Genomic DNA, 16,424 nt, shown 5'->3' on the forward strand with positions numbered 1-16,424 from the left:
TAATAATAGATCACTTTAAAATAGACTTTAAGTCATTTTAAAATTTCAGTTGGAACGTAAAGGCTGCACGCCCAAAACACTTGTGTTAGAGGGCTTACTTTCTGTATCCCATCTCCTGCCTTTTTTTCGTCCTGTGCATTGTTAATGTATAGTCTGGTCTTGAAAATAGTATATCGTGCTTACATGCAGACTCAGTTGTTGGTGAGCTGTACGCTCTTGATGCTTTACTTGTTAATAGTGGAATCACTTCTGACTGGTGAAGTTAAGTGGGAGAAATGTCGAAAGGGATGGCAGCAGGATTGCTTTTAGTGGTAACTTTTTACAGTGGAATTCACAGAAGTTCTAAAAATGAGGGAATTTTTTTGTCATAGAAGGCTTTCAAGGAAGGAGTTAAATCTTCTTTTCTGCTTTACTGTTGGGACTATGTAAATGATGATCTGTGAAATACATAATGTTGGAAACTTTAACAGTTTCAACTATATGTTAAATATTACTTTAAAACCAGTATGTTCTTCATGCAGCCCAGATTCTCTAAAGCAATGTTACTTTTTGTTCCCTATAACGTAAGCCACCTGGAGGTGAAACACGAGTTCAGCTTTCCTTACAAAATGCCACTTTGTCCTTTTTCACTGCCAGACTCCTCTTTATGTCACAGCCACTATAAGTTACACCAGGAGACGTTTGTGAACTACAGAATTTCTTGTTAGGAGAGGCTTGTGCCATCTGTGAAGTGCTGACAGGACTCAAAGCAAAGCTGCAGGGCAATAATAATACATAATAATATGTTGTTTCTGGAGCTTTCTATGCGGCTGACCCAGACAAAGACCACATTTCAGTTGGCCGTACTTCTTCAGAGAGGTGCGTGATAAAATCCAAAAATTTACCTACAAATCCCTGTAAGAAAATCTCTGCGCATAATGTTTTAGTATTTTTATTAAGCATTTAGGCCTAGTCCTATTAAGCAATGGTACGTTCATAATTAAGCATAACTTATGTAGATAGTGACATAAAAATACACAAATGCAGAAATGGATTAAAATAAGAGAATATGAGCAAGACTGTCTGGATTGAACTTTTGAGTTGCAAATTGCCATTGCTGGACTCACTGGAGTGAAGTCCAAGAGAATATGTTAAATGTAAATATGTGAGAAAATAGACTGAGTGTGCAAGCTGGGTGTGGGTAGGTAACAGAAAATAAAACTAAGATACATGAAATGAAACGAGATGATGGAGCTAGCCTGTATTGCCTTTTATAATCTGCCCTTCCTGCTGTCCTCGCTGTGTAATTTACAGCCACCTGGAATTTTCTTCATTCCAAATCAGCAACTAGCAGCTTAAAGCAGCTGCATTACCTTTGCAGCTGGGACCAAAAGACAGTTCCGTGGCTGCCGCATCTTTGTAATAGGAATGACACTAATTCTGTGACTTCTTGAGCAGGAGTGTGGTCATATCTACTCTGCATTTGAAGTGACTCATCCCTACAAGTGTAGACACACATGCCAAAAGCCATTGCAAATGCAAGACTAAATAGCGCCAGCCAGACTGATCTTTACTGTTCGTTGCATCTTAAAAAAAAAAAGGTAGGGGGAGGGGAAATTAGGAATGCTATTTGCTCTTTAAAAAAACAACCAAACCCTAGATAATTATATTCTCTGACAAAGCTACACTTAGGGAATTACTCTTTTTTAAAACATTGCCAGTGTACTGTGAGGGCTATGTATCCGTGTAGATTTTGACCCAACAGGCAGAGTCAAATTCATTGAGTTCATCATAAGCACACTGCATTCTGCCAGGATATCAAATAAAATTCTAGATTTCCTGATTAACAAAGAATATCATACCCTCTGACCGCAGAAAAACAACATTTAGTTTCTTGGTTATGGGATCTCAGCAGGCCTTGCTTGTGACAAGAGTAAAAGTTATTTTCTCTCTATGTTATGTTTCTTTAGCAAATGTTTTAAAAATTGCTTAAAGAACCTAAAAGGTCATTTGAAAGTCTTATTTTTATTGTCACTGCCTCCAAAATACATTCCATAACTCAGTTTAATGTGATCTGCAGCAGGCCAAGAGTTTTACAAGCCAAGATATTATGTCTACTCCAGTTAGAGACACGACAGAGTTCAGTGAAGAGGGGAGAGTGAAGATCTAGTTTGAGAAAAGTAATTTTGCAATGCCTATAAAAAATGGAAGGAAAATATCTCTCCACATTCAGTTTTGATGACTGAACATGTTCATGGCCTTTCCTATGGTAGAGGAGCCCTATCAAGCACTTTATAAGGAAATAGACAAACGTCTGAGGACATCTGTTTAACAGCATGTCAAGAGAAGGTTCACCCTCCTCCCAGAGTATTCCCTGTTCCTGTACATAACTCAACTTTCTCCTGGCTTCATCGCCCACAAGCCTCCATAGTCCACAAGCCAGTGCAGAGAACAGTGGGGCTGGAACTTGTTCTTGTGTTACTACTGACTACCGATACTGCATCCATCCACTGTATCTTCAGATGAGGAAATATAATTTGCACATATTAGGTACAATTTTTATATAAAGAGACCCTTTACCAGGCCACTTTCATCTCCCTAAGTACTAAATACTTCGAACTACAAGTGGATTAATCTGTGTCAGACTGGCCTGTTGCATTGTAGGGGCAAGAATTCACTCATTTGAGTCTGGACCATGATTCTGTTAGCTGTTATCCTTCCGGTTGCCTGTTGATGGTGGACAGCTTTAATCTTGCCAGTAGTCACAGTACTTTGCAGTATTTGGCCCCACACGCTTAGTTTATACAAGTCAGCAGCTGTCAGTGTTTATGGGAACCATTCTGTCACTGAAAAGATCCTTCACATCTTTGCTTTTTATTAACTATTTTCTTGACAGTCTCATTATGACTGCCAAAGTCCTACATTGTTTGGAGCTCTTTTCTCCTAACTGCTGGCCTTAAAAGCTTAGGTCACTGGAATATCTTAAGTCCAAGTTATCTTTCTCTGTATTATAGGAGAGCTGGCATAAGTTAGAACAATCAACTGAGGGATGCAAAGAGATTGTTTTGTTTAATTACAGCTGCGTATGTCCCAGCAATTCATTGAGTATTGTCATTCCTACTTGTTTTGCAGTGGCACAAAAAGTACAAACCCGGGGTTGGCCTTTGTTGTGTGAGTCATACAGCAAGCCCAGAACAGGGCACTTGTCCTTGTCACATGCTGCATACAGTATTCCTTTTTTTCAGTCATCCAAGGGTTAATACACGAGGTCCTCAGGCTAAGACTTTAGTATGTTTGTTAGGTAGGCACCTGGAAATTCAGAGAGAAATCTTGCTTTATGTAAAGAAGACTCCTTAGTTTTCTTCCTTGTTTTTTCCATGAAGATGGTTTCTACCATGGCATTTTAACTCCTGATTATGACTTCTGAATATAAACTGTAACTTTCTTCAAAGAGACCTATATGTTATGGTAAATCCATTTGGCTTTTCCTAGTAAACTAGTAATCCTGTCACTCAGGCTGATGGAGGAGTTTAAACAACTGTATTCTGCTTGGTGGAAGTTAGAGGCACACATTTCCTTTTCAGTTGTTAGACAGAGTCTCAGCCCAGTTATTTGTGCAGTAGTAACTGTACTGACCTAAAGAAGGTTATTCCAGATTTATATTGTCATAAATAAGACCAGAATTGCGCTTATTCCAGTACATGACCAGCATTAGCAGAGCACCTCAGTTCCTGTTAAATGTTTACAAACAGGAATAACAATTGCTTGTTCCCTCACTCTTCCTGTCTTAGCATCTGTAAAGAAAAATAGCTTTGTTTTACAGTGGTTATTGTGCTCAGTTTGCGAATGTAAGTGAGTGACTGTGGTCTGAGAGAGTTGGGGATATGTGTGAGAGAAGTCATGAATACGTTTGGTTTGACACTTCTGCAAAAGTGTCTAAAATGTGGAAATTTGTTCTGCTCTCGGTTTTCCAGTTCACTTTTGCCTTCAGTGGGAAGATGTAATGTCATCTAGATAGTCATCCTGTGAAAGTTCAGTATCCCGTACGCGTATTCTGTAACATGGCTCTACTATCTGGCAGCCAAGCTAGCTATGGTCTGCGTTTGGCTGCATGTTTTAGAGGGTACAGAAAAAAACATGTTCAGGGGAGAGGCAGTGCAGGCAGCTAAGCGGGTGAACTGCACAAGGAAATCTTTGCTTTTAATAAGACAGAAATGTTTCTGCTGCAGCTTTCTTGGATTTGTTCTTTCACTCCTGATATAGTTCTTTTTGATGCAGAAATAAGCATTGGGTGATTCACTGAGACGTTAAAACCCTAAGGTATTTCATAGCTCATGTCTAGAAATTAATATTTGTCACCGTGGACATTTGGATATCAAATTTGAGAAGTATAAAAGGGTGCCAGTGATGAGGACTGACTCAAAAGTCCACGCTGGGTATTCTGCGCCATGGAGACCAGAGCATTTTTTGAAGTGTATTACTCTTCTGGTAGTACTTTTTTAGTTTGTCTTAATCTTAGCTTTATCAGTTGCATTTAACCTTGTACTGCTTTAAGCTAAGCATTGTTAAACTTGGAAGACGTTGCTGATCAGTATTGTAGGAAAAAGCGGATATCATAAAAGGCTGCCATGCAGACTCCTAGTGGTGTTTAATAAGTATGCAAATACTGTAGGAGAAAGGAGTGAGCCTTGAAGAAAAACTTTCAAGTAAGGGTTTGGTAATGGAGGAACAATTACACAAGTGGTGCTCCCAGCTCATTTGATTAACCTCAGTAACTGATGAAAGCGGTTTGACTATCAAACATAGATCACATTCGTTCTACCTGCATGGAATCAAGTGTTCAACTACACCATATTTTCCCTTTCTGTTATCCTCTTGTTTTCTATACCGATCCATTCCCTCCTCTCACTCCTGCTAGACCCTTGAGTGTGACCACCCAGTTTCAGTTACATGGACTGAATATCTCAATAAGTCAGAGGTCTTAATTGTGCTAGATGACAGTGGTGCAAGAAGTCCTTAACCACTGTTTGCAATTGGTTTCTCTAAGAGTTTCCTCTAGACTTCATTATTTTGGGGCTCCGAATATATTTTGTTCAACATAAAGGCATTGTTTATGCTTTGCATGCAGCTTAAACTTCTGAATGTGTGTTTTGTACTTGATGAACATCAGTGTGGAGTGAACACCCCATTTGTGTTTTGAACTAAAGCCCATCCACCTGAAAATCATGGCACCAGTAAAACTGGGAGGACACTAATGCTCAGTGTGTGCAGTCACATAGTCACTTGTTTCTGAATAAAAAAGGCAATCACAAATTTTAAAAGTTTTATGTCGGGGCTAGTGTTCAGAGCACTGCATAGAAAATTAAGAAACAAGATTTTGGCCTAGATTTATCATTTAAATTCAACTAAAATGCTGCAGACTACTAATGGCAAAGATGATGCAAATGGGGCCAGGACGGGGAAACATTACAGAAGAAAGGGGAGCATGTACGAAGACAGTTGTTTTAATGATTTGGATCGACTATAAAATAGTCACATTTTTAATCTTTTAACTTTTGGGGTTGGTTTTTTTTCACCTTTAAAGGGTCACATAGCATTTAATAGTGATAAATTCAATTGAACCCTATGAAGATCCAAAAGCTCTTTTAAAAAATCTTTATGAAACGATAAAATAATAGGGCAGATGATACTTTCCGTGGACTGAAAATCAACTGATACAATTTCAGAGAAAAAAAAAAACCTTAAAATGCTGTCATACTGTTGACTAAATGTCAAATGACAAATGTCTTTTTGCCTGACTGTTTGGAGTTGCTGGGTACTTGATGCTCCCATGGATTTGGCATAGGGCATTACTCAGTATTTCTGAACTTAAGGCCCTGAGTACATAGCAACTTTTGATTTGACTCAGCTTGCACGTTAACAGGGTTTTTTTCAGCTGAAAGTCTTGTGTAATTATCGCTTCTAATTGTTTGCATTTTCTTTGTTTGGTTTTTTTTGCCTGCTTTTGGAATTTATGACTGTCCAGTGAGAAGGACACTAAAGAGCGGACTGACACCAGAAGAAGCCAAAGCACTGGGCCTCATCAGCACCTCTGAGATGCAGGTTTGACGTCCCAGAGGTGGCGACAAGAAGAGCCGTTCATCTGAAGCACACAGGCTGACAACCCTTCGGTGTGGCATTGACCTGCCAGCCTCCTCCGCTGCTCCCAACATCCCATCCTCTGTTAGTTCGATTTTAATAAGCAACAAAAAGCGAAACCCCACAGCCAGGGCAGAAGAAGGGTGTGCCGCAGCTCAGCACAACATCCGGACAGTAACTGAGGAAGCGTTTGAGTGCTTGTAGGTGAAAGCATATGGCTTCTTCTTCTCATGGTGTGTTGATGTGGGTAGGAGGGGGTTCTCTCTGAGTTATCTGTCATTATGTGAGCTGTGTTTACGTTGGCTTTCCTTGTGCCCTGTTTTAGTCATTGTAAATGTATGGCGTTTTGTCAATGCAAGGAACAGTCCTTAAAGAGGCAAAATAACTCCTGTTACAGCAACCCCAGTTTTCCTGAAGCAGATTCATTAAGCAAAGATGCACAGTCAGTGCAACGCTGTGGTTTGTTGGGGTTTTTTATTATTTTGCCACCAAAGAATGTAAAAATGTATGTGTACCTTTGTATATGTACAGAATGAATGTGTGGACATATGTGCGTGTATCTATACACATACAGTTATGGTGTGAAATCATGCTCTTGCTGAAGCTAGCTGGACCATGATTTTCACTCTGGGGCCTTACTGTTCCACCTGGACAGGAGGAAAAGAATGTCTTTTTGTGGGAACTCAGTGTTATTCAATGGGATTCACCCTGTGGGGCAGGAGGTGGCCTGCAATGCAAGTGGAAAGTTTAGGATCCTGAATTCATATGTATTAATACGCACTCATACTGTACATAGCAGCATGCGCACAGAGGAGAGGACACAGAATACCTCCCTCTTGTTGAGCTATGGCCGTACTGTGCATTTGTACAGTTTCAAAGAGGTCTATGCCAACAATTTTACATACTCGATAAATGCATTCAGATGCTAAGATCAAGAAGTTTTGTTCACTTGCCTGTGCCCTTCATGCTGCTTTTCTCTGCTGCAAGATAATGTGGTGGTGATTTTATTTCAAATTAATGGATCTGAATATGAAATGGCCCTGCTAAAAGCCTGCTGTGTTTTTGCTGTTCTTTACTCTTTTTTTGTGATTATCCTTGATGCAAGTGGAGAGGGTACCACAGTGAACACTCCAATATGTTTGCCCTTATCTCGCTGTTTTATAACTGACTTTTATAACTGCCCTCAGCATGTGTGTTTGAAGAACCTTTAGTCAACTCCTCTGCCTTTAAGTGGAGGCCATACACAGCAGTGAAAATGAATTGAACACAGTCACCCTAGCCAGTGCTGAAGCATTTTGAAGAGAACTGCAAACAACAACAACATAAAAGGGAACTTTTTAAGCCAAAGTCTGTATATGGCCAATTGATCCTCAAGGGTGCACAAGATCATCTCTTTCCTTTGCCTTAGCCTCTAAGATTAAGGGTGTGTCTGCACAGCAATAACAGCTGAGGCTTTCTTCAAGCTAGTTAACTGGGGCACTGCAGCAGTTTAGTCATGGTAACAGGGTTCGATTTTGGCTGCAAAACACACTTGAAAAGTAGGGTTAATTAATAGTCTATGCTGGGCTCCTAATGCCATAGCTATGTTGCTTCTGGCACCCAAGCTAGGTCAAGTACTTCAAGTTATTCTACTCTGCTCTCATTAGGGACAGGACAATCGCTGAAGATTGTTCAGGATAGTTGAACCAAGCACAATAAACCTTTGAAACCTCGGTCATCCATCACATCGCATTGAGCACAGCATCCAAGTGATGAGAGAACCAGGTAGCTGCCAACACTGCAATGAGATCTGCAGTTGAACATCCTATCTATGCTGTCCACCCTCTTGATCGTCACATTTCATTCTTTATCTGCCGATGCCTTGGATCTTCACGTGTCAAAGTCCATGGGATAAAAAGTCACTAATGAGCAAAGGTTCTTAAGGGCAGCAGCGAGTTTGATGTGGTTTTCCCCTCAGCATGTTAAAAAGTCAATTTTACAAGTTGGCAGAAGACAGTAGTTGTGTAATTAATAAAATGTGTTGTGTATTTGAAAGCTATGGAAAGGAGGAAGCTGGTTAGGAAACAGAAAGAAGTGGCATGTAATTAATTTCACTGTACAATAAGCAAGACCTACAAGCATCTGGACTTTAAAGTGGATCTTTATGTGCTGCTCACATTATGGACTTTTTAAATCTCTCTTAAGGATGCTTAGAACAAAGAAATGAAGGTAATGGGGGTTTGCGGAGGTCTTTGAAGTCTGAAACAAGAGGAAGACACCCTGAATGTAATGGTTATGCTGAACTGTGATGCTTGCTAAGTGATAAAAGAAGAAAAAATGCAACAAAATGCATTTATGCTGACAGAGGTCTTATATTTGATTGGAGAGAGAAAATCAAACAAGTTTTTAAAACTATTTTAATTAAAATACGCTGAATGTGCAAAGTAGGTGGCTGTTGGTGACCACTTGCTAACAGGAAACAAATTTGTGTTTCATTTAGACACAGTACAGCATCTGTGTCTGAAACATAACATAGCTGATGAATTACTAATGGTTGGGCATACGTATTTTCCAGGAATTGTGCAAAAATTGTGCAAAACTTCATATGCTCCTTATCGAGGAGAAAATTAAATATGGGGAATGAGGTTAGAATAAGTTCAGAAAAAAAAGCTGGTTTCTTTCAGGTTCTCTGGATGCAAGTGTCTTACAAGTGAAGCATATTCTTCTTAGTCTATTTTTCCATTATGTCTGTTTTTCTGTTCCTGCTCTCTGTAAAACTGATAGCAATTTTTCTGAAGGATAACTTGGTCTTGTTTATGCAGTAGCGTACAGTCAGATTAATTCCACTGTCCTCAAAGTTTATTGCAACAAGATCATCAAACACAGTAACAATGCAATAACTACAGAAAAGATTTCCATTTCGGTTCCTGATAAAAATGGCCAGCAGCCCAGTGTGCTCATCTGTAAGGTGGCAGTATTTCCTCCGGAGTCTGCTAGCATGTCCTGACTGTGGGAATAACATTTGTTCCCCTTCATCTAACTAGTGGATTCCAGATGAAATGGAGGAATTTGTTATATTAGCATGCCTCTGTCTGTCTAATCAGGTTGTAACCTTCAGGTTTTGAGTTGCTGCCTGCCCCTCCATCATCAGAAGACCCCACCATAAGGATGTAACAGTTGTTTTAAAATGTGTGTGAGATGTGGATTGTTTTTGTGACAAATATAAAGGTCTTGGAAACACGATGTAGTAACACATGTTCCCATTTCTCACGCGGAGATCCATGAAGGCTGTTTTTAAACACTTGCAGCCATAATAACTACCTCTCTTCTCTTTCTCGTAGTACCAGTCAGCTGCAAATGTAGTGCCCAGAGTTTTGTACTTCCACCAAGCTCTCAGAGTCACTGCTGGTGTTCATTTCAGCACCCATCTGCTGCCAATAACTTGTCTGTCCGTCTACCACTATAATGCCTTCCTGATTTGGATGCTGAGGTAAACTTTAGCATATGAAATGGCTGCCAAAGGGAAGCTATCCCAATTTCCTTTCATCTCCCTTGGTGTTTAAAAGCAGACTGCATACAAATACTTTGTATTCCCTCGCTCCCAACTGAGGGATAACTTTCAGTAGCAGTTATGTGGCTGTGGTGAAGAAACACCCTCAGGGAATGCTGTGTGCCACAATCAAGAGTGAAAGATCCCTCACAAAAATTAAATTCATCACTCTTCACCTTTCAGTAAGGCCAGGCATCAAGCTCGTGGATTCCAGATGTTTTATAGCCCCTTGGCTGCTACGTCTGACCCTTCTGTTTGTTCGATAGATCCCTGTCCATAATCCAAAATCAACAAAAAAAATGGTGTTTTAATGAGGGTCTTTCTTGCTCCGATAAATACTGGAAACAGCGTCAAAAGCTGTTTTCAAAATACATTTCTTTTTCTTTTTTGACCCCCTTTTATTTTAAATCTCTGTACTGATTGACTCTGTCAGCAAAATAAGGCATCAGGTTTGTAGGTAGACGAGACTTTGGCTTTAGCTTAATAGAAAGTCACATGTGAATATCTAGATAAGAGTTCATGTCCCGATTCAACAGAAATTTGGAGTCAGAGTCTTGATGTGACTGAACAGCAAGGGCCTCCTGCAAGGTGCTCCATTCCCCCTCAAGGTACTGGATAACATGGCAGGACAGCACCTTAAATCCCCGGTGTGCTATGCTCTGAACATACCCTGGTGAATGCTAAAAGCCATTGAAAAGTCACAAGTGAGGACTGCAACATCTACTGCAAACCAAAGGGGCACCATGCCACTCTAGGTGCAGTAAGTGGTTCTTTTTGTCAGGCATCCGCCCTACACCGGTGTCCCCAGTAGTGTAACAACAGCAAGTGTCTATCCAAAATGCTTTAGAAACCGTTTGACCGATGCTAGTAGTCTGGATTCAGGTGTGTGTATGCTGTGCGGTTATTGGTTTTACAATGCTTTGGTTTCACCGAGATGGAATGGGGACACGGTGGCAGCCTACCGGTTTCACATCCTTTATCCTCCCACTACAACTCGTAGGCAGGCGTACAGGCTACCTGCCAGTACCTAAAGGATGTGCAGGGACGCGGCGCCAGACAGAAGCACGAGCCTATTCCTCTCCCTTTTTCACTCCTGTACGCTCACTACACGGGTACCGCTCCCCTCGTTACCTTCAAGCCGGGTTGTGCTTGCGTGCGTAGGCAGAGAGCCTGACCCCGCGCCGTGTTCGGATGATGGCTCTGCGTTTCCAGCATCAGGATGCAAGAAACACTTGCCTAAGCTGTAAGGACTACAACTGTTGATGTTTCTCCGCAGGGAAAACTGCCAGGTACTTACAGGCTCTGAAAGAAAATAAACTGAAGCATTTTTGAAAGAGAAAATGTTTGGTTATGGGTAACTGTTGAAAATTATTTGCAAACACTTGAACAACACGTAAGGGCTACCTTCCTTTTTTTTGACTGGGGCAGCAACTGGCGCAATTGGCATTTCAGATGCAATCCCAAGAGGTTTTTGGCAAGCAGTTTAATAGTTACATAGCAAGTAATTCAAGGAGTTTCAGAGATGTTGTATAGTTTTATGTTTACTCAAAAAAAAAAATTAAAATTATTTCTAATTAGTCCATTTCACATTGAGTGGCAGATAGAGAGATATTTTGTTTAATCACTATCTAATACAGAGGCTTCTGTGAAAGAAAAGGTTTATTTGTAGCATTGGGTGCATTTCTCCTTTTTAAAGACTGTCTTTGCGCGTATAGTGTCCTTTTTTTGTGAGCTGGGAATTGTAAAAAAATGTAAAGTAGAAAAGGACGTGTTTCTTAGACGAAGGAGAAATACTGTAAAATTGTGTAAATGTCACTACTCATGTTTTTTCGTGTTCTGTGTAGCATAGTGTAAAATAGGCTTTCCGGCAGTGTTATTCTGTGAATTGTAATTTAAAAAACAAGCCATGCATGGTCAGAGATATTATCTACAGGTCCTTTTGGTTGAGTTTTTGGTTTTGTTTATTGTTTTCTCATTTTAGGTGAATTTGTTTTATGTTAAATTTAATTGTCCGTGAAACTGCATTTTTGTTTCTCAGTTTTATTTCAAAAGAACTTGAATTACTCTTTAAGATTTTATTACACACGAAGCTCACCTACCGTTTGTATTGATCCTTCAGAAGCTTTGTCACATTTAGTGTAAACCAGGGGGATTTTCTTTTTAACACGCCCCTCATCTGCCTCTTCTCCCCCACTCTCCCCACTTTACTGTATGGAAAGATGCAATCACTCTTTTTTTTTTCTGTGCCATGCAGGGTCAATATGGAAAACCGACCGCAGACCTGTGTCCAAAATTTCTTGATATAAGTAGTTAAAAAGCTCACCTCTACAGCATTATGTAAACACATCTTGCAATAAAGCTTTATAAAGCACTGACTGGGCTGGTTCTGGTTTTGTTGGTGAAGCCAATCATGGGAGCTTTGGTGGGAAACGGGTGGGAAGGGGGGTCATGGGTTGGTTTTCCCATATCCTCTGTGTACCTGCAAAGCCACCATGTGGACAACAAAACGGCTGCCATTAAACCGTCTGGGTGGCCTGATCATGAAAAGCTGATCTTTTACCCCTTGTTTCACAGTTTGAGCCTAATTCCTAATCTCGAGTGTAGAAAATGAAAATGTGTCTCTGGTTCTCAAGGATTTCAGTAATCCAGCCCTACAAATCCTCACTAAACATACAGGGTTACTGTTGGCTGCCATTGGCTCGGAGTCGGTTCCCGTCTTAAAAATACTCTGTGCACAGAGCACATTGCGTAAAGGTATGAGATTTATAGAAGCAAATATAAATAAAATTAAAGCCTACTTGCATGCAGGGGAGCATTTCAGATTGCCTCTGCATCAAGATGTGAAATACTCGCCGTGTCTGCCAGGGCTTCATAACTGTAAAGGTGGCCAGTAAAACGAGACGTGCCTTTAACTTGGCTGAAATACATTTCATGCATCACCGTGGTATGCAATTTTCTGGTGGCCACCTATAGGTGCGCCTGGACAGGCAGTGGTCTTGCGGTTTTCTCTATTTGCTGGTGTCTGATTCTTTTCTTGCAATTTCCCAGCACTTGAGAGAAACCGAGTTGACAAACGGGACATCCCGGCCCTACGGAGGGTGAGCTGTAGCACAGGGACTCTTGCATCTGCTCTGACTGCAGGTTCGGTGACTACGATGAGGAAGGGGGTCAAAGTGACGTGTAGAAACTCAAAGTGCTCAGATTTCCACTGCTAGTCCTGCAACAAGCTGCTCGCAAGTAATTACTCTGAAGAGTTGCACACGTAATAAGGCCAAAAGACATTATTCAAAGACAGCCACGCATGTTTATAGCAGCATCCTGGAAGATAAAGTAGGTTAACTGAGAGTCTGGGAGAGAATTTTCACCTATGCTTTCTGAGACTGTAGGAGCTGATATAAAATGCTAGGTATGTTAAGGCTCCATAGGGAAAAGCACCACCTTTCTCCTTTTTAATTAGTTTTTAAAGTTATTTCAAATAAAAAAGGTGCCTTTTGGGATATGGCTGCATCCCTGAAAGAGCTGCTTAGCATTCCAGATGCACTGGTGTAAAGTCTAGAGGATGAAAGGCTACTAGCCAGAAATGTGGTAATGCTTTTATAAAATAAATATATAAACCAAGTTTATTGGCCAGACACTTTTCTTTTCTATCACAGCATATCCATTAGCAATTCTAAATTCCAGATGTGCAATGACAATGCGTACGTATATTTTTCAGACCTGGTGCCCAGTCAGAACTCATATGTTGTCACGGAGAAGCCTCTGGCCTGTAGTCAGGGAACAAGTAAGTATGCAGATTATCCATTGCACAGCTGCATGCCCTGGTTTATAGACCCTTCAGAACAGTTTGAGAACACACAACTAAAGAAAAAGATACATTTTTTTCCTATTATAACTTCTCCAAGTTTTCTGATGGGAATGCAGTTTGGAAAAGGGAGAGGACTGTTCTTTAAGCTTTACCTCTTGCGAGTTTCTTTGCAGGAAATGAAGAATGACGGCTGTACTCCATTAGTTAACTATCTGATGAGACGGACCTCTGCTGGGAAATCCTGAAAGGAACACAGTCTTTGTGAGGTGTCATGCCAATGAGGGCCTCTCTTCCCAGCTTTTCCTGAATTATTTCTGAGCAGGGCTCATCCGTCTGCGGAGGTACTCTGCTGAATAATACTGCTTTTCGTTTCCCGGGAGTCAGAGGGGGCTGTTCTCCTCCCCAGCACCCACCCCTCTCCCACCGCTCCACCAAGCTTGCTCTCTGGCTTGAGCCAAGTCAAGAGCCTTTCATTTATTATTTATCTGGATCTATCTGGAAAACACCATGGAGCATGTCAATGTACAGAAGATGTGTACCAGCACTGGGGAGAGTGAGACCCTTTTGGTGTCCCAAATGGGACTCCCAGGATCACCGGGCACATCCTGCGCCGTTATTTCTGTAATGATGACCAGAAATGCTTTAACTGTATGTTAAAATCTTACAAATAAGTTTATCGCCCTCTCTTGGTGAGTGTTCAGATCTCTCTGTGGTTGTCTGTTTGACAACAGACAAAATGACTAGTCTTAACTTTTATATGTATTTTCCTTTGTTTGATCCATACTTCAGGTAATACAAGAAGACCAGCAGTTAACAAGCAACAAAGGAAAAGAAAATATCAGTGCAATCCAACGGCACTTGAAACTGGGCAAACTTGAAGGCAAAGGTGAGGTCAAAGCCATGTCATAGCCTCCAGTAAAGAGTGTACTGGATCTGTCTCAAGGCAACATTAGCCTGTCTTGGAAGAGCCCCGTGTTTGCTTAACAGCAGTGGTTTGAAACCACAGCCTGGTACGGGGAGCACAAAGCCCTTCCGGAGCCGGGCAGGGCTCAGGTGAGCGGCCAACAGGTGGCAAAGGCTCTGGAGTGTATCCATCACCGCAAAGGTGCGGGAATTTATTTGGCATGTGCTGTGACTGCATTTGGATATAAATGTTTGTACTAAAAACCTTGGAGTAACCTGTGAAAACAGATTTCGTGCAGGTATCCAAAATCTACAGCAGGGTGAAAATTCTTCTTTTTAATAAAGCAATGAAATATTCAGACTTTTGAACGAAAGCTCAAAAAAATGAATCCTCCTTCCATCCTTGTCCAAACTTCCTATAAATATGCACTGGGAGGCTTAAATAATCTTGGCAAGATACAGCAAAGGAAAATTATTGTTAAAAAGAGGCCCTGGATATCGTTTCAACAAACTTTTTCCCCACATAAACTTACGGAAAATTATTGACCTCATAGCAAAGTCAAGAAAGAAAGAAACCTTTTCTTGCAAGATGCCAAGACACCTATTTGAACGCAAAGTAGCCTGCCTTCACATAGGTTTGTCTGGAACACCTCACAAGTATGCTGCGTTAATTATAGGGAAAAATAGCTGTGCAGGTTAATAAATAAAAATGTAAATGATCAAAGTGTCAACAGTGATGATCTCTATAAAGCTAGCTGTGAGCATAATGATAAAGAAAGTATATTGAATATCAGGCAGTAGTGACCAAAGCCAAATGAAAATTTGATGCTATTGGCTCTGTGAGCAGTGGAAAGAGCCTGATGGACTTCAGTGATGTTAAATCAAGCCCCCAAAGATAACTATTAGATTGTTAAACTTGATGGAAAAGGGAATTGTTTCTCTGACAAAAAGGCCCTAAATCATTTTAACCTCACCAGTTTTTCTGGGGAATTCTCTTTCAAGAATGGATAGCACACTATAGCTTGAAAACCAAGAGTGAATCCTTGTTTCCAGAGAAATTATCTCAAATGTGTTCAGATTACAAGCATGTGGGACGAAACACAGCTAGCATCCAAAATTATATAGCTTGGAAATTCTACATCTTTTTAGAAGCCAAAACACTGCACAGTCTGAAAACAAAGAAACTTGAAGCAGTCAATTGCAATATTTTTACTTTTTTTTTTACTATGGAACATGACAACCATTAAATTTCCTCATAGGAAAATAAAATTTTAGTAGAAACTCTATCATTGTGACAGAATTCTTTACCACATCTTTACAGACAAACAGTGGTAGATGGATTACTCGAAACCAGTAAGTTTAAGGCTGGTCTTAAAAACTACTGGTATAAGAAGTTTCTTGCCGTGCAATTTTGCTTAATGTACTAGTTCCTTCTCCAAACCTGCACCCCCCATGCAATGGTAACTTACACCATCTTTAGGTTTTTTTCTTTCCTATGGTGGGAATGAGTTGGTTGGCATATAAAATGATGTGTTAATTGTTTATTCTTCGATAATATGCTATAAATCTTTCTAAAGGTAATCAGGGCATTCATAAAGTTGTGATTACTTGATATTAGTTAATCTGAGGGTGGGCTTTACATTAAGGTATGTAAAAGCTAAATATTCATATTTTCAAATACCTCTCAGCAACATGTATAAATTGTTTGTGGGAAGTGCATCTGTGTGCATATTTGTGCTCACAGCACATCACAAGTGGATTTTTGAATATGCAAGTGGATTTTGTAATCTGGTCACTTGGTATTTTGACTTCTGAGCATATTTTTGCAAGGCGGAAAGGCAATGAGATGGTTATATGAGTGGTTTAACTTGTGCAAAGTATTTATTGGTAAATGGGACTGACAATGTCAGAAAGTAGCAAGGCTTATTGTTCTTTGTATCTTTCAGAGCGTGAGCTCTCCAACCAACGATGAGGCAGAAGACCTAGTACACTGGGATACGGATCCCCTGAAGAATGATCAGCAGTCTGTTACCTGTTTCTTATGCATTCTTAGTGTTCACTTCTACAATC

The 16,424-nt window shown here is 40.4% G+C and overlaps 1 protein-coding gene across 1 annotated transcript in view; it reads left to right on the plus strand.

The window, feature by feature from the left end:
- FHOD3 (formin homology 2 domain containing 3) overlaps positions 1-6,968 on the plus strand; it is a 467,442-nt gene extending 460,474 nt beyond the window's left edge. Inside the window, exon 30 of the mRNA XM_019472318.1 lies at positions 6,005-6,968. Within this exon, the coding sequence (XP_019327863.1) occupies positions 6,005-6,087 (83 nt within the window). The 3' untranslated portion in view covers positions 6,088-6,968. The remainder of the gene's footprint in view (positions 1-6,004) is intronic.
- Positions 6,969-16,424: the final 9,456 nt, after the last annotated feature.

Source organism: Aptenodytes forsteri, unplaced genomic scaffold (genome assembly GCF_000699145.1).
Source record: "Aptenodytes forsteri isolate BGI_AS27 unplaced genomic scaffold, ASM69914v1 Scaffold114, whole genome shotgun sequence".
NCBI classification, from domain to species: Eukaryota; Metazoa; Chordata; class Aves; order Sphenisciformes; family Spheniscidae; genus Aptenodytes; species Aptenodytes forsteri.